The following is a 19,830-nucleotide window of genomic DNA, read 5'->3' as shown; positions in this document are numbered from 1 at the left end:
ACAGCCAATCTCCCAAAATCCCTCACTAGGGGAAGAAAAAAAAAAATCTGTCTTGCTGTCAAAGGACCCTAGAACAGGTTGTTGCCCCAGTCATTAATGGGCCCAAGTCCAATGCCATTATCTACATCTAGAGAAAGTGGGAGGGGGTGAAACCACACTCAACCTCAATCCAGATAGTGAGATTCAAAAAAATTACACCAAAAAGAAGAGTTCTTAGATATTACCCACCTAAAGAGTCTAAAAGGAAGGAGCATGTGTGTGGTGGGCAGATAAGGAAAAGAGGTGTAGGGAATTCAGTGTGGGCCTGAGGGATTGAGAGAAAGGGGCAAACCTCAAGAGTTGCAGAAGGGAATCTACATCTTGGTTAAAACCTACCCAAGAAAAATTTCCTTCTTCAATGCACACCTAAATATTTACCAAGATGAAAACTGATATTTGCACATGAGAAAAAATACTTGAGAACATATATCCTATATTTTATTACTATCGAAGTATATGTGTATACATATATACAGACAATAATCTGAATAAAGTCATTTTCAAAGTATGTCTTGGTAAAGATAATTACATCTAGCCAAAAGACAAAAATCTATAAAGAAAAGTGCCATCTCTAGAAAAGAATTTTTAAATACCAAAAACTCTGTATCTTTATAGTAATATCATAAAGCTATTTTAGTAAAAAGAAAAATGTCTGAGAAGACAGTGCTAAATGAAAATGAAATGCAGCAATATGCACTGAAACCTTATGTTTAGGAGGTAAATCATTTTAAAAATAAAACTGAATCAATGTCTATTTTGTATTTTTCCCATTATATTCATCTCAATTATTAAAAATTTAGATGTGACAGTTTCCAAAGTAGGAATAAAGCTTTAAGGGTTACGTCTGTTCGTATATCATACCAATAAATGACAGGTCATTCTGTCCACCCAGAAAAGTTACCTATGATACTGATAAAGAGTTAACTCTGAAAGTACCAAAGAAGAGGTAAAAGGAAATATTCAAGATTAAACACAGTAAACAAGGCACTTGAAGAGGACACCATTTTTTCAATTTATCTTTGAATTTCAGGGACAATTCCACAACCTACTTACTGCTTTGAGGATCGAGATCTATAGAGAACAAAACTAAAATATCTGAATCACATACACAAAAGAACATGAAAATTAGATTATGACTTTAGCTACATCCTCATGTCTGTGTACCCTGCTAGAGATACATCCATTTCAGCTTTTAAATTATTCTGTAAAGTAGTCTGAGTTTTGCTAGTTTCTAAATATTTCCCAATTTTTAATAGGTTAACTTGGAAGGACAAATAATAATCCCCACCTTTTATGTTAACACTGGTATTCTGTTATAACCTTTTTCAACATACCAACTACAAAAAAAAAAAAAACCAGAAAATTATCCAAAAAACATCATATAAAAACTATTATTAGTTACACCACCTACAAACTAATGCCATTCATTTCATTATGGAAAAGCAAGTTTCTTGACTCAGGTACACCTAATGCAAAAAAGAGTAACAAGAAACATTTCTCTCTTTTTTTTTCGGTGGTGATGTAAGATTAATTTTATATAAATCTCAAGAAACATTTATTTTTAAAAATTTTTATTTATCTAGGTTAGTTGATACATTTCAAATGCAGAGTTAAGATTAAAAGAAATGCAATAAAAACTAAAAATCACAATTTGATAGTATTCTTCCCAAATCTTAAAGTTATAATATGAATAAGACTTTGTTAACAAAAAACACCCTTCCTCATGGATGATTATTCTTTCATTTCTTAGAATGCCTTCTATTTTATGTTGTGGTAATTTAAGTTAACATGACAAGATCTACTCAATACTAGTAAACTAACAGTTTGCACTGTGTAAAACTTCAGAGAAATTAAAAATAGCAATGAAGAAAAAAATGAAAATGACAGTACTAGGAAGTTATTCATCTTGTTTACAATTAATGTATTCATACAACCACTCCAGACAACTTTAAAAGACAAGTTTTGTTGTGTACAATGATTGAGGGCATATATGCCATTTTGTTGAGATTTTGAGAATTATTTTTTGAGAACAATTTTATAGAGAATTTAATAATAAAATTTCAGCTTAACAAATTTGCTGCAATTGTTTTGATACTGTATTTTCTGACACGTGGAACTCCACAAAATCTTTCTCACTGTGTCCTCACTGTAACATATAAATAATACAAAGAGAAGATGCAACACAAGCTATTACTTTAATTACTTTAAAAAGTCACTTTCTGCAAAATACTTGCCTTTGTTATTCTAAACAAATAATGACAGTATGAAATCTATTCACCATCTTTCCTGTAACTTTCACATAATTGTACCATTAGGCAAATTTAGCTGTATATTAAAAATAAAAATTCTCAGTAATATCAATCTGGATGCTTTGTTTTCTTAACAAAAGGAATCACAACAGCATTTCTCTAATTAACAGCAGATTTAATCAATTTAAAATAATTTCATTTCTAATATTCTGGCTTGCATACAAATTTTAAGCAATAAATCTAATTAAATTGAGCTATACCTTGCCCCAGAGACCAGGGTCTCTTTCTGTTTTTAAATATACATAACCATAAGGAATGACAAAAGCAATGAAGCAAAATAAACTAGTTTCTATATATTCTTTGACTCAGTCTGCCAGTGAAACAAATAAGACACTCAAAACCTTTACTTGATAATCTAAGAAATAAATTAACTTCCCCCCCCCTCTAATTTAATCGCCCTAGCTGGTATATGGGCAACTGTTTTTTTTCTTACACATTTAGGAAGCAATGAATGGATATATTAATGACCTGAATCCATTAAAAGCCCTGTAGACTACTGCATAGTTATCTCCAGCAATTTGTCAACTATAGCATTACTTAAAAATAAAGAATTGGTCATTTCAGAACTCTGTAGGTGGGCACACATACATGAGCACACGTATACACATACTCCCTTGAGACTAGGCTTATTCATTTGACTTGATAACAAAAACAAACAAACAAAAAACCCAGGCTTTTCTCTTGGAGCCCCCAAATGACAGATCCTTTATTCTAAATAGAACAAAATTTTTAAAACACTTCATTTCAACATGAAAACATTAAGTCTTAAAATTTTAATTTTTCTGTATTACATTCTAAATTAAAATTTTACTTGAGCTCTTACTACACTCAGTTTTAATAATACACACAAAGTACACAGCAATATAATTGAAAGTTACTGCCTAACAAGTGGCTCAAATAACCTGATAAGTCTAACCTGCTGGTTAAATTCTCTTAAAATAATTAGGAATCTAATGTCCTAGAACAGTAAAAGTGTACAAACTAGGAAGAAAAGAGGCTGCAGACAGATTATCAAAAAACACATTTACCTTTAGTGACCCCTTTAAATACCAGCAACTAAATTCCATATATTCACACTAGGGAGATGACAAAATCCAGATATGGGATTATATTCTTAAATAAAAAGCATTTCAACCATGTCTCTAGATTAATATTATAGGTTGAAAGAAGTTTCTGTTCAGCATTAGTCCTTTATATACTACAAAAAAAGTTGAAACAGGTTATATTCCTTATTCTTAGAAGTTTAGGAAAATTAAGGGAATTAAAGGGAAATGAAGTGAAAACCACCAGGCACTTCTAAACGAATACCTATATAAAAATGCCACCACATAATCCAAAAATAATTCCCACTTCCTGGTATGGTTACATATAAGCACTATAATCTTAGGAACACAGACTTTGCCTTGGTGAAAGAGAATTCAATAATCCACAACAGCAGTCATGTTTTTAAAAAAGCACTAAAACTGCTTCAAATACTTAATACTTCTTTAAATGTCCATAATACAAAGACAAATTTTTCTGAAAGGAATTTTTTAATCGTGCAATCCAAAAACAGTGCAGTCACTGTAAAGCACAACTCATATAAAAAAAAACTATTGATTTTCAAAACAACACTCCTTAAGACAGCAACACATTTTCAAGGCACTGTGAGAGAGTGAACATCAGGATAAAATTTGTATATATGTTTCTGCTACAAAATTATTCTTAAGGTTAAACTCTCCAAACCAACAAAATGTCAAATTCTACTTTACAGTAAATTTTAATATTTTGACATATATTCTATGAACTAAATCAATACATTATGGTGTTCCTTTTCTATCAAAAGCTCTTTCCACAGTGTTATCCAAATTTATGTAGAAAAGCCTTCTCAAAATTATTGTGTTTAACACCTTCTCAAATAGTCAAAATATTTTTACCTTGAGTCAATTATTAAAACCTATGTTTGATAATTTCATCCCATTGACATTTTTCTCTTAAAGTCTCAATTATCTAACAATGAGAATTAGAATATATCCAGTCAATACTAGGAATAATGTCTATATGTTATTCTTAAAAGATGAATTCATATTTTCTACTTTAAAAGTAAAAAGCATTCACTACATGCTTAATATAAAATCATGAAACAAAAAAGAAACCTGTGAAGTGTTTCTAGCAGTTTATACACGCATCGAGAAACAATCATGTTAACATACTATAATTAAATTAACATTTGCTTATATCTGAAAGTGCACATCTAGTAAACTCTGTGATCCCAGGGAGAAGTTGAAGACAGAACAAACTTTCCTGAAAACACCTCAACCCTCCCGTAAAAATTACAGATTAGTTAAAAATCTGTCAGTCACCCAAAACCAACATGCTCTTCCTGTTGACATAAAACTTAATTTAAAAAAGAATTACTGGCTGAAGTAGTTTACAAGGGTTGCACTATCACTTCAGAGAAAAACCCATCAGTTATAATTTTCCCAAAGGTAACCTCCAATTCTCATACATCAAGTTCTAAAAAGAAAACAAAAACCACAACAGTTATTTTTCAGTTGAAAATTAGGAAAGCAAAATTAATTGACTATTACAGTTAATTTACAAGTTGTAAATATTTGAATATAAAACTAAATTTTAAAAGCAGTGACAATTTTTCTGACTAGTTATACTGATAAATAACTAAAATAAAGGTCTTTATTGTTTACGCAGTTGACCCTAGAACAACAGAAGGGTTGTGACTCCCACCCCCTGCACAGCTGGATAACTACATAAAACTTTACAGTCTGTGGTTCCACATCCATGGATTCAACCAAGCTCAGACTGTATAGAACTAAGTACATATTTAGTGAAAAAAACTGCCTATTTTCTTGTGTCAACTATACATGAAACTCCAAATACACCACCTTTCTTTTCTCTTACAAAATACAGAATTAGATCTTTTCCAAAGCTGCAACTTCATTAAATATGAAAATAATTAGCATTTTCATATTGAGAAGTTATAAATTTGAAGGGAAAGACTAAATTTTTAGCATAAATCCAGAAGGTAGAATTTTTTAATGAGCAGTTATTGTTGGCAAAGTTATATATTCCTATCAAAAATTTTCTTCCTGATTTATATTTTTCTCAAAATATTCTTAACAAGAATATTTCTCCAGAAAAGATAAATACTAGTATTTCCCAATCCTAGGCCACACATAAAAACATTTATCATATTGCAAAACTTTCCAGTGCTGTGCTATTTTCTCCCCTTTGACACACTCCAAGAGCCCTTTAACAATGCCATTTATTTTCAGTCTAGGGCTTGAAGACAAAATTAAATTGGTGGTACATTAGCTAATACACTTAGTCGTGAGTAATTTAAAAATCCATTCAATACATACCCTTCATAGAGTGACCATTTCATCTGTATCCTCCAGAGGTACCCTTTATATGAGAATATCAGACAGCTTTACTGGATGATGTCTGTCAGGTTAGTAGCTCAGGCACTGAGTTTTAAGTTAAAGCTCAAAATAAAAATTCATCCATGTGGCAATGAAAAATACTGTTTTTCTCCTGATGAACTCAAACTCCTGCCTAAGCTGCTTTCCCTAGAGTATCTTGCAGAGTAGGTACAGAGTGTTAAATTGTTCAAAAAGTAATTCATTCTTCCTGCATACAAATGCTATTTAATATTATAATTCATCAAAGACTAGCAACAAATTAGTTCATTAAATGACATATGAAAGAATAATATAAAAATGTTCATGCAATACATTCACTCATGACCTCCAGAGAGAGATTAATTACATTATTCCTCCCATTAGAATCAGAAGGGAGTCAACAGTGTTTGCAGAGAATAAATGCTAAGAGACTCTCAAGGAATTAACTACTTACCTATCTGGATTCACTAAAATTTTCTCTCTTTAAATCTTTGGCATGAAAAAAGCATAAAGATGAGGATCACTCCTACTATCATATAAATATGGTTCCATGTTCCAACCATATGTAACAAAACTCAAGCTAAAATTTTTCAAACTTGGTTCTGCATACCTAATTTTTAAAATAAACTGTTGACTATTATAATTTTTAAAACACCACGAAAAGAAACTTACAACGGGCAAAAGCATATTCTTTCTTATACAATTCAAAAAGCAGATAGTTAACACAATTTTGTGATAGATTTAAAGGTTGTTCTATAATATTCCCATTTTCAGCAAAGTTAACTAGAAAACTGTAGTACATCTTTGAGAATTCTAATATACTGTCAACATTTTGACAAGTCACGTTAAGAACTAAAACTGCTGTGGCAGTTCTTGGGAATAAAGCATCTGCGTGTAAGCACCTGATTGAGTGATAGGGGAAATTCTTTGGCCAACTAGTTGCATTTTAAGTTCTCTAGGTTCCAGGAGCTGCTTGTTTTCTTCGCAAGTGTCATGGTGAGTTAGCTTTTCCATCCACACTCAGAATGTCTCCTCTGTCTGCCTCTGCATCTCGGAAAAACAGCTCATGGCCTCTTCTAGGACACTGCCTATGCAGTTCCTATCACACAGAGAACCCCTGTCAGGTAATCCTGGAATTTCCCTGGGCGCTCCTTCAGATCCCCAGCACGAGTGAAGTCAGCTTTAAAGACATTGAGGCCATTTGATAAAACATCATTAAATCAGAAAATTGTATTTTTATTAAGACATGCTTATTCAGGAAAATGACATAAGCATTACTAAGAACAGCCGTGTAGATATAGCATCGATAAGGCGCACTTATTAATCAAACAAAAGTAATTCTGAGAAAAACAACATGACACTACCATTTTTCAAAGCTTCACTACATCTGCCTGGGATTATATCTTCTGTTACTATTCATCTGTAACAGTGAGTTTCAACCTTTGCTGAATATGAAAACCTGGACAGGTTTAACAGAAACCAAAACCTAGCTGGGCTCCCAGGCACTAGAGGTTTTGTTTTAAGCTCCCCAGGTGATTTTAATGTACAGCCTTGACTGAAAACCACTGTATCCTTGAATATTCTCACACTTCAACTTTAAATTTGACAGTTGAGAAATCAGTATATAATAATTCTCAGCTAAGTGATTTTTATCAAATGCTCTTGTTTTAAGTTAAAAAATTTTCTTTATGGAAAACCATATAAACAATATGCACAATCCATGTACGCCTCTTGGTCAATTTTTTATAAACCCTGGTCTGTGCAAGGTGCTAATAACGTATGCCTCAAAAAAAAGTTTTGTGGTTAAGCTTGAAGTATGCTACAAATCATAACCTTACCCCTCCAGAGAGCACACTAATGGCTCTGAGTTGTTTTGCAATATCCGTTTCCACACAATCCAGCCCTTTCCAAATGTGTGAATAGTGTACAGCTATTAATATCAAGTAGAACAGCGGTTTCATAGTACTCTAGTTTAGGATATGCTCCTCTACATATACTGTCTTATTCTTAAACTAGGCCAGATCAGTTTTGGTCCCATATACTCTGTGTTTCTAATAAAATTAAATTTATGAACTCTTCATTTCTTCAGAGAGCTATTAAAAATGTTACCTCCTCAGACCACTCTTGACTACACTATCTAAAACAGCTTTTCTACCCCATTCCTAGTCAATCTTTAACTCAGCTCTTATATCCTGCTTTATTTACTATTCATAGTGTATATTCCTACCTGATAGCATATGATGAATTCCTTTATCTGTCTCCTCAAAAAAGATTAAGCTTCGTGAGGGCTGGGACTTTTCATTCACTGTTGCATTCCCAACGCTGCATAGTGGGCGTTCAAATATTTGCTGAATGAATAAATGATTGACGAAATCAATCAATCTTGGTCTTACACCACCTATCTATATCATGAAGTCTTATAAGGAACTACCCTATGGGAGTTCCCGTCATGGCTCAGAGGTAATGAACCAGACTAGTATCCATGAGGACATGGGTTTGATCCCTGGCCTCGCTCTGTGGGTTAAGGATCCTGCACTGCTGTGGCTGTGGCTGTGACTGGCAGCTGCAGCTCCAATTCAACCCTTAGCCTGGGAACTTCCATATGTCATGGGTGCAGCCAAAAAAAAAGAACTTACCCTATGAAATGCTCTATTGTATTCACCCCAGGGCATTTCAGAAAATATAGTTTACTTATCTCATAGTGTTTTCTTATGAATATGCAAAAGAAAAATTCCCAGGTCTCAGTATCAGGAAAAGCAGTGTTTCTCCTAAACAATGAGAATTGTTTATGCCACCTCTTTCAATGCCTAAAAGGCTATCGGACAAATTTTTAGCCTAATTCCACCTAGCAAAAAAAAGTCTCAATTTATTGTTACCAACTTTCCCTATAAACTTCATCATATTCCTCTTTCCTTGATTACTGCATTTCATCCCTTTTCTTCACATTAAAAAAATCTTGTAAGTAAACTTCCTCAAGAAAGATTTAGATGGAGCATGATAATGGGAGGAAAAAAGAATGCATACATGTATGTGTAACTAGGTCACCATGCTGTACAGTAGAAAAAAATTGTATTGGGGAAATAACAATTTAAAAAAATAAAATATATTAAAAAAAAGAAAGATTTACCTTTCCCCAAAGTGTAATATGAAAGACTAAACGGAATTTAAAAAACACTAAACTTTCTTTAAACAGTTTATCCCCATCATAAGTGCTGGGTAAACTTTAGTGTATACAACAGGAAATCATATGGCTATTTTAATGTTTAGATTCTGGCACTGTTTATTTTTCAACAAACATTGAAAAATGGGCCTTTAAAAGCTGAATTCTAAAAAATGGTTGAGAATATTTATGCTAGAGACAGCGAGATAAGTTGCAGCCTCATAAAGATGAGTACTAGGATTAAACACTGACAAGCAAAATATTTTGAAATCTTAAAAAGAAGACCCAATTATACATTTGTCAAAACCCACAGAATGAACAACACCAAGCGTGAACCCTACTGTAAACTACAGACTCTGAGTGATAATGATGTGTCAATCTAGGTTCATCGATTACAACAAATATACCATTCTATAGGGATATTGATAGTGGAAGAGGCTGTACAGACGTAGGGACAGGAATAAATGGAAAATCTCTGTACCTTTGCTCAATTTTACTGTGGACCTCTAGAAAACTGCTCTAAAAAATACATTTTAAAAAAAACGGGGACCATATTCTCACCTTAAACATAATATGTCCTTTTATTAACACTAAAATAGATCCTACTTTGAGAAAGACATATCAAAAGCCAAGCTTATGCTTTTGCATACACAGTTTTTATAGGCACTCACTTTAGGAAGTTAGGAAAAGTAGGTGGAAAATAATATCTGTTTAACATTAGAGATTGCCAAAGGATACCCACCACTAAGATTTCAAAGCTTCTGAATTTTAGGTAACATATCCAGACATTATAGCATACAGAAAACCATATTTAAACAACACATGCTTTTTAAAATAATCACTTACATGGATGGAGTAAAACTTAAAAGTACTTATTATGTTTTTACTTGCAGTAGTTTTTATACCTAATAAAATTTTTAAAAACTAGACTCTATTACTGTTCAGAACTTGATACCTATTAACCAGTAACACAACTTAATTGAAGCAGACTACCAGTTTCACAATGATTTTTAGCTATGGTAGGCTTAACATGTCACTGCTTAAACTGAGTAGTTCTCAGCTTGGCTGCTCACTGTCATCACAGGGGAGCTTAAAACTGCTGATGCCTTTATGCTAAGTGAAATAAGTCAGAGAAGGAATACTGTATGATCTAACTTGTATATAGAATCTAAGAAAACTGAACTCAGAGACACAGAGTAGTCCGGTAGGGAGTGGGGAGGGCAACAAGGATGAGTGAGGGTGATCAAAGGGGACAGACTTCTAGTTATAAGATGAGAAAATTCTGGGGATGTAGTACAGCATGGTGACTATAGCTAATAATACTATAGTGGTTTAAGGATCCAGCACTGCCAGTGTGGGGGCCTGGGTCACTGTTGTCTCAGGGTTCAATCCCTGGCCTGGGAACTTCTGCATGCCACCAGTGTTGCAAAAATTAAAAAATAACTGTATTGTATATCTGGAAGTTGCTAAGAGAACAGTTGTTAAAAACCTCCCCACCCACAATTTATAACTACACGAAGTGACAGACATGTCAACTATCCCTATTGTGCTAATCATTTTGTAATATATACATTTATCAAATCAACATGTTGTATACCCTGGACTTCCACAATATTATGCTCAATTATATTCCAAAAAAGCTGGGGGGAAATTGGTGATGCCTGGGTCAGACCCAGAGATTCTGATTTTCATCGGTCTGGAGGGGAATCTTTGCTCCCCAAGTGATTCTAACATATAGTCAGACTGAAAACTGCACAGGTATTACCTGCTTTGTTTGCATTTATTAATCACTGTGTTCAGGCAGCTTTCACCCAATTACTCCATTTTGTGCGTCTCCTAAATAGCTACCAAAATACAATCAGATTACAGAGGTTTTAATTGGGGACGTGGGGCTTTTAGTTACTTCATATTCAATACAGGAAAAAGGTCGTGGGATTTCCAATGTAGGTTTGAGATTTCTTCTACCATGAGTCCCCACTGCTTAAATTAAGATATTTCGAGTAATTCAATCCCCAATAGGTTAGGAACCCTCACAAATCAGTAAGAAAAACAAGTGCAGCAAGAGGGAAAAACTGCAAAGAAAATGAATAGACTATTCACCAGAAGAATACAAATTTCAACTTCACTAGTGATCAAAGGAAAGCAAATTAACACTGAGACAATTCTTCCACCAAATCAGCAACATTTTTATAAACACTCAATAAAAAGAACATAATGCAACGAATATTCAATCAAGCTCCTGGATGGAATAAACTTAATCAAGTCTTAAAAAGTAATTTGCAGTATGTATCAAGAGCCTTAAAGTGTTCATATCCTTTCTCATGATGGCAAAAACTAAAATAGTCCCAAAAAAACCAGCATTAGGCAAGTTATTTTACAGTTAGCTAGATTATTCAAAATCCATACCTGGTTTTAGGGAGAATATTATTTTGGTTAAATGCTCAAAATGCAATGTCAGAGGGAAAGAAAGACGAATATGTAGTATGATAACTTTTGCTATATATTATGGAAGGCAATTTACTTAAATGTTAACAAAAGGACTCTGAATGATTTTAATCTTCTACCTCACATTTTTCCTATTTTCAGAATTTTCTACAAAAGACTTACTATTTTAAAAACTTTCTTCATTTCCAAGTAAGAGTTAATTGATCAAGCAGAAGTCTCCACCACAGAAAAACTGAGGATAAATTTCACTGCATAAATGTACGTGGTGAGCCAGTGATGCTAGTGAGCTGCTCCAGCCTGGCCACATGGGTTAAGGATTCAGATGATCTTAGACAGGTGTCCTCCCTAACATTCTCTAAAACAGACCAATTAGATTTTATTTTCTAAATGCAAACCAGCCAAGACAACTAACCCTTGCCTGCCAAAGTGCATACTATTTTCAGAACCTCAGTCTGAGGGGGTATTTACATGGTGGACTCTTAAAGCACAGAAAAGCAGGTCATTATAGCCAAGACAAAACGAAGCCACCCTGAGGTTTATTCTATGCTAAATATTTGTGAAAAAGACTGGACAAACTTTTCCCTGCTGGCCACCTATACTGATGCGTGTAAGTTGACCTGTTCAGAGAAATAATTTTTTAAATTGAATCAAGTCTGATGTCCATTACTCATATTCACTAAAATCAAAATTCCCTGCAAGAGCAGACTTTATTTATATATCTAGTCTCAAAGTGATTTTACAGAGAAACTGACCCCCTGACTCCAAAGAAATAATGCTCTAATAATAAAACTGCAAAGAGTGATTAACATACAAAAACATCATCTATAAAGATAAATGAGACACTGCATACAAAGCTTTGAATACTCAACACCACTATATAGTATTTTTACATTAATATCCACTACAAAATACCCTATTTTTGCCCATCTCTAAGTCCCCCAAATGAAAGAACTGCCAGAATTATCTTCATATGATACCTACAGATTCTTAAAACATCAATATAGTTTCAAAAGCATCAAGGAAAGAATGAACTAGCATGGACACTAAGCCACCTGTCAGTGAACTGTTAACTAAAACAACAACAAAAAAACACTTCATTACTAACTGTTCTCCAGGTATCAAACTCAATTATTAAGCATCACTATGCACTATATAAGTCTGCAGCATTATTTTTACTCTTTAAAAGAAAATGCATTAATTGTTCAATTATTTGGCAGCCGGGAACATTTTCTGAATTACTAAATTAGCTGTCCCTTGACGAAAGAGTAAATCAAGAATCTGTTTTTACTTTTCAAGGTTTCCAGTCTGTATAAACAGCTGGATTCAAATTTCAAACTCCAAGAGATTTTCTGTTAGGTTTGAGTTCGCCTGAATGTCCATGGAGTTGTACTTCATTTATTTAATTTATTCTTTACAATTTATTACAGCATAAAAAAATGAACAATGTCAAAATTTTTCAGGGCTAACAATATGGACAACTGAAATGAACTTCCTAATATTTTAACTTAAGCTGTTCCATCTTCACTGCTTTGCATAATTTCAGGAAAGGCCATTCATACTTGCTCATGTGAACAGCACCTTCTGAAACTGCATGAGCAGCCTAGGCAGTCATATACAGTGGCCCTGCACCTTGCCTACCACTTGCTTCTCCAGGATTACCACAGAAAACTATTTCCAAAAGCCACAAACTATTAAATGGTGGGAACAATGGAAACAAAATTTCAGATAATTAACTTTGGTGTTTTGGTTATTATACATTCAGAACAGACAAGAAATGGACCACTGGTGTTTTAGAAGTTTAGACACTGATCAAGATAGTCGATCACCTAACCTATGTAAGCCAAAAGAGGAGAATGTCCATGAAGATATTTCTTATGCCACCTCTACAACGGGGTCACCTTCAAAAAGAATTCTGTTCACCCACCTTCTTTTCCATTTCCATAAAAAGGCAGAATATGGGCAGTTACATAAAAATCTGTTTAGTGAGTGGAATTAATTAAGCACTATGTCAAAAGATCCATCATGACTTGATTAACAGAACACAACTTAAGAACACATAAACAATTATATAAACGTTAATAAAGCTTTCTTAAACATGAAATATACCTAGAACTTGCTTTAGGACAACCCCAAAGTCTGCTTCTTACATGCAGTCAACTGATGAGCTTCAATTAAATCCCCTCCCTGGTAATTTTAACACAAGGAACTACCAAAGGAATTCAACAGATATTAAAACATTAAGCATTTCTAACAACTGTTAAAAACTCACATTTAATATACCATATGGGTAGTATTTTTATTAAAATTTGAACCTATGAAATCATTGTGTCACTGAGTTTCTGTAAGTTTGGTTAGCTAGAGGTTTAATTAATCAGCGATTTTTTTAAGTATCTTTATGTATCAGCAATATGCTATCTCATGTATAGAAACAAACTTTTCAGAAAACTAGGATGAAAAAGTTACCTATAAAACTTTGAAAGACAAAACTTCCCCTTCTTTAATAAAGCAACAAACAATGCTGTCATGATTTTAAATGCCATGTAATTTACAGAATGTTACTAATTATAAGATTCTCTTCAATAACGAGAATTCACCCAATTAAGAACCACTCAGACCTCATCTTTCTTCCACTATGAAATCTCAAGACTGCCTTCGCAGTAAACAGTACCAGATGTGGTAATATGGAGAAAGCAGGTATGTCGAACATGTGACAAATTACAGATCCTTATACCAATGAGAGCTAGAATAAGCAGATTTCCTGCCTTTTTCTTTTTTTTTTTCTGTCTTTTTAGGGCCGCACCCTTGGCATATGGAGGTTCCCAGACTAGGGGTCGAACTGGTGCTGTAGCTGCCAGCCTACACCAAAGCCACAGCAACTCGGGATCTGAGCCATGTCTTTGACCTACACCTCAGCTCATGGCAACGCCAGATCCTTAACCCACTGAGTGAGGCCAGGGATCAAACCTGTGTCCTCATGGATGCTAGTGAGATTCGTTTTCGCTGAGCCATGACAGCAACTACATAGAACAAGCAGATTTCTATTGAACTTTTTAAACCTGGGGGCTAAGGGGGAACTTCTGCAAAAATCATTCCTTTCAGTGCAAGTGACAACTTAGAATAGAAAAATGTGCAACAAGGATAACTAGCTCATCATGCACTGTATGGGATGGGGGGGCAGGGAGACACATAAACTGCTATTATAGGAGGAACAGGTATTAGAAGCCTTGAACAAAAGATAAATATGTTATTTTAGACACCATAAGCTCAAGTGCACTGGCTATATAATAAAGCAAGGTGCCTATTCCTGAGGAAAATGTACTTAGTAATAATGCTGAACAGTGAGTATTAAATCTAAGCAGTGCTAAAAAGGCAATGATGGGAGTTCAGGTAATGTGTTACAGAATAAGACTTAGGAGAAATTCTATTACTTAAAAATAATTTTGTCCCTATCATTAACCTTTTATTTTTTGGGGTTTATTATTATTATTATTTTGCTGATGTGCTAAAGTGCACTGGAAACCTCAGAACAGGTTTTTCAAATTGGCCATGTCTTGTTAATACACTGCAGTCTTCAAATTTACAGAGCTGCAGGTCTCTTGGATTTTTTTTCAAGTGTCACTCATCTAACTGAGCCTGAGAGCTGGGAAATGCCATCAGGCGCGCTACAGTCAGTTTAAAAAACATCCTCTACCTGGTATCTCTGCAGTGATTGTCTTGCTGCTCCCTGAAACCTCTTCATCATCATCTGATGAGCTTGTGCTTGAGTCACAAGTCAGGTCACTATCACTGGTACTACTGTCCTGCAACAGGTTATATTTCTTCCGTGCAGCAGCCTCTCGTTTCTGCCTCAGTAGCCTGATTCTCTCCTTGTGCTTTTGGCTCCGATGACCTTTAACCTTGGCAACTCGGCCATTCTGTTTATCACTGGATTGCCGGTTTTTCTTGGCAGCCATGGTGGATGTTTCACTTTCAGATCGGGACCGGCGAGACTTGCGCCCAACTGTGGCACCAGACACTCCGGAAGGGTCTCCTTCCACCGCTGTTTCTGCCTGGGAGGGTTCATTCTCCTCTGCAGAAGACAATGTATCTGAATCGGCCAGGTGACCACTAGAGGAAGGGGAAAGCATGCAGTGGTTAGAGGAGTCACTCTCATAAACTCGGCCAGTTGTTGGCTTGTCACTCTCTGTGGATGCTAACTGAGACTCAGAAGAGTCCCTTCTCAGTTCCATCAACAAGCAGGGCATTGAAGAAAGCACTGCAGAATCCACCACACCATCTTTCTGAACTTGAGAGTCCAGTTCTACAGATCCATCTTCCTCCTTAGCTGTCTCCTGTTGAGAAGTTTTGGGTGGGACTTCAGACTCAATGAGTTCTTCAACTTTTCCCACTGCCTCCTCCATCTTCATTTCAGACTTTTGACTTAAATCATGGAGCAGAGTCTAGGAAGCTATATCAATGATGCAACAGGAAACCAACCTGTACAAAAACACACACACACACACACAAATCAATAAACAGAAATGGCAGATTTTTTAATCAATACAACATGCCTATCTTTCTGAGTAGCAAAAGTTACCATCATACGGGCCTTTAAAATATATGCATCTACTATGTACTTGAACAGCAGTCAAATTCAAAAGACTTAAGACAACCAAAATACTGGCATACAGAGGTACTAAAAATGGTACAATATTAACTGCTAATACTGGACATGGAAGGCCAGCATGCAACTAAGCAACCAGACAAGGATTTTCAACTTTAAAACTTTATTTAGGAGTTATTTTTGTGGTGCTACTAGATCTGTGGTGCTTCTGCAGCAATGGGATGCAGGTTCGATCCTCACAGTGGGTTAAGGGGTCTGATCCCTAGCCTGGGAACTCCATATGCCATGGGGCAGTCAAAAAAAAAAAAAAAAAAATAGCTTAACATAGTTTTTGCAGTTCCTGTTGTGGCACAGCAGAAACGAATCCAACTAGGAACCATGAGGTTGTGGGTTCAATCCCTGGCCTCACTCAGTGGGTTAAGGATCTGGCGTTGCCATGAACTGTGGTGTGGGTTGCAGACAAGGCTCAGATCTGGCATTGCCGTGCTGTAGGCCAGCAGCTCTGGCTTCAATTCGACTCCTATCCTGGGCATCTCCATATGCTGCAGGTGAGGCCCTAAAAAGCAAAAAAATAAAAAAAAAATTTTTTTTAATTTTAACAAAACTTTAGTGTTCAAGAGAGGGATCCTCAAAACTGTGATACAGTTAATATGTTTTAAATAGAAACAAAAAAGAAAGCTTCAAAAAATTAATCTAGAACAAGTTAACTGGAATGGTAACTTTTACATTCAAATCCTCAAAGAAAGGAAGTGAAGGAGTGAGTTTCAGTGGAGTGACATCAAATGTACACTTAGGTTAAAGGAAAAAAAAATCTGAAAAAAGAATGCATATAGATATACATGTATAACTGAGTCACTTTGCTATATAGCAGGGATTGACAGAACATTATAAATCAACTATAATAAAAAAATTTTTTAATCAATTACATGCATTTGGCAAGTGAGCAACAAAAGTAATTATATGCGTAAAACTTCTCTGCCATTCCTCTCAATAGGACCTGCTCCAGAGAAGCATTAAGATGAAAAACCTGAGGCGTTCCCACTGTGGCACAGTGTGTTAATCTGAACAGCAGCAGCTCAGCTCAGGTCACTGCAGGGGCATGGGTTCAATCCCCAGCCTGGTGCAGTGGGTTAAAAGATTGGGCATTGCCACAGCTTCAGCATAGGGTCACAGCCACGGGTGAGATTTAATCCCTGGCCCAGGACTTCCACATGCTTCTTGTGCAACCACTAAAAAAAAAGAAGAAGAAAATATGAAAGACCTGAATCTGCTATTTCCTCAGTTCTTTCTAGTTCCCACAAACCTCTCATCATGCTGAATATGAGTCTAGTGTTTAAACCTATGTTTTGTTTCATAAACGACAGCCACTAAATACAAATTAACTATTTTGTGAATCCAGAACACCTAGTACTCTATTCTATGACTGACTTAAGGGGTTTAAAAGAAAACACTCTACACACATTCCCCACCACCTATGCTAACTTCAGAACCTAATATCCTTCCCCCACTGTGTGTGCTACAACTCCACTTAATCATAGAGAAACAGGACATAATCTTTAAGCACAAGAGTTGTTATCTATACAGTGCAAACTTCATAAACTGGTGCTTTTAAGAGGATGATAAGAATGTGCAAGGCAAGTAAGTATCTCATCCTGAACAAATGATGTTAAAGGCGGCCATTATCATAATGTCCCATAGATCTCAGAATGACACAAACATTAAGCTAGACCATATGTTATGTGGGTGCAATAAAACATCTCAGTCACAGGAGTTCCCGTTACGGCAAATCAGAAAAAATCCGACTAGTATCCATGAGGATGCGGGTTCAATCCCTGGCCTCGCTCAGTGGGTCGGGTATCCTGAGTTGCTGTGGCTGTGGCGTAGGGTGGCAGCTGTAGCTCTGATTGGACCCCTAGCCTGGGAACCTCCATATGCTGTGAGTGCAGCCCTAAAAATCCAAAAAAAAAAGACATCTCAGTCACTTCACTCCATTGAGTTACTTGATAGTTCATTAAATGGTAGACAACAACTGAAGATATCTGAAAAATTCTTTCACTGATCTAACATGACATGACTACTTTTTGCTTACAATAAACATAAATGTTTTATATTACCTGGGTTTTTCCCCCCAGGTCCTATGCTCAGATGCTGATAAAACAAGCATTCATGAAAACCAGGACATTCACAGTCACTGAAAACATTTATAAATTAAAAACAAGCCCATATGTAAGTCTATTTTATAAGTATATTTATATCATTACTAACTTTTGAACTAAATGAAAATAAGCATAAACATCATTCCTAACACCACTCCAAAAAGGATGTAACACCACTGAGTGCCAACAGAGGGAGTAAAAGTTAAAGTAACAAACTGCCAGTGTTATAAACGAAGCATGCAGGAAAACAAAACATTCGTATATGGAATATACAAATACAAACAGCAAATAAAATATTCGTACATATGCAATATACTCGGGTATGAAGAATAAAACAGGATTCTCTGACTAAATAAAAATGCGTGTTGATTCTTTTGTAGAGAATGAAGTTATATATTCTGGAATAAAACTTTTCTAAAAGCTGAAATGTGAGACATATATGCAAATGAAAAGTAAATTTTTTAAAATGATCCTTAAAACTCTTATTTCTTCAAGTAAATAAATTATGTGGGTAGCACAAATGAAACTAGACTGTTTTTCCTTGAAAGAAAACATGACAATTATCAATGCCTTTCAATATGACACATCAATCGATTATCTTTCAACCTTAAATTTAAGTGTTGACATTTACAATGACTTCTGCTGCCTAAAAAAGCAACCAGTACTGCAGTCAAAACCACTTAAATATGCCCAAATCAATCACAAACACCAACATCAACCATAAATAGGACACCAGTTAGCTCATCATGGCATGTCCATACAACGTGGCCATTAAGAATGAAAAATTTCTCTATATACTAATATGGAGCAATTTCCAATACATAATGTTAAAATGAACCAAGAAGGTACATTATACCGTTTGTGTAAGTAAATAAAATGATATATGAGTATGTCTACAGATGCACAGAAATCTCTGGAGGATACCCAAGTGGTAATACCAGATGCCTTGGCAAGGAAAGACTGAATGAGGGAACAGGAACCAGAGACTTTTTACTGTACATAGTTCTGTACCTCTTGGATATTACACCCTGTAAAAAGTATTATCCGTTCAAAAACCCACTCTAACATAAAAATAAAAGTCTACTGAAAGGTCTTCTGAAGAAAAAAGGAGTTGTGCTTTTTCTGCTCAGAACATCAACCAATATTTAGGTCAAATTTAGTGATTTCTATTAGAATTTCACCCCATAGTGGAATTTCTTGTAATTCATAAAACACAAGAAAAAAAAAGTCACAGGAAGTGGAAATACAGCTATGACTAAACTCTGTGCAATGGGATAAAAATGAAGTACCCTAAACACAGGGGAAAAGATGTCATATATACAGATTAATCTTCCCTAACAACCAGATTATTTACTGCATATATTATTTTCACTCAGGGGAAAAAATGAGATGTTCCTGGTAGAGGTAGTTAAAATTAGGTGGCAGTAGAAATGGTCAAATGGGAGTTGCATCTTTGAGACAAAAGGCTCTCAAACCACTGGTTTAATATTCACAGTGAATTTATATTCGAGTTCAAAATACACAACAGACAGCATTTATCCTATTAGAACAGCACCGCCACCCCCGCCGCCATGAAGTTCTTCCCTCCAATCTAAAGGCATTCCCTTCCGTGTATATGTATATACGTGTGCATGTGTATATGTACATTAAAGCTCATTCCCTCACATCTCCCTAGAACCTTACACTACTGATGTAAGGCATTCATGAATTTCTCACACTC

General features: G+C 35.1%; 1 protein-coding gene and 1 pseudogene across 17 annotated transcripts in view; both read right to left on the bottom strand.

Moving 5' to 3' along the window:
• ARK2N (arkadia (RNF111) N-terminal like PKA signaling regulator 2N) overlaps positions 1–19,830 on the bottom strand; it is an 86,362-nt gene that overhangs the window by 32,498 nt on the left and 34,034 nt on the right. For 10 of the 16 annotated variants that reach the window (XR_014808240.1, XM_003121416.7, XM_003121415.7 and 7 more), the window contains exon 2: positions 15,043–15,827. Coding sequence is in view for 12 of the 16 variants with exons in the window: in XM_003121416.7 (XP_003121464.4) it covers positions 15,043–15,757 (715 nt within the window). In the remaining 4 variants the exon portion in view is untranslated. Of the gene's footprint in view, positions 1–1,593; positions 8,095–15,042; positions 15,828–19,830 lie in introns of those variants that run through there. The other 6 variants (XR_014808269.1, XR_014808261.1, XR_014808271.1 and 3 more) reach the window with 3 other exon arrangements.
• LOC146406266 (uncharacterized) lies at positions 1,594–6,922 on the bottom strand (annotated as a pseudogene). Its single transcript, XR_014842791.1, has one exon. The product of XR_014842791.1 is annotated as an uncharacterized LOC146406266 (transcript).

The sequence above is a fragment of the Sus scrofa genome, chromosome 1 (genome assembly GCF_054392235.1).
Source record: "Sus scrofa isolate SSC_HxYL_T2T_F1_AM1 chromosome 1, Sscrofa_HxYL_maternal_Yorkshire_Landrace_v2.0, whole genome shotgun sequence".
Classification (NCBI taxonomy): domain Eukaryota; kingdom Metazoa; phylum Chordata; class Mammalia; order Artiodactyla; family Suidae; genus Sus; species Sus scrofa.
This window is presented reverse-complemented; position numbering and strand designations above follow the sequence as displayed.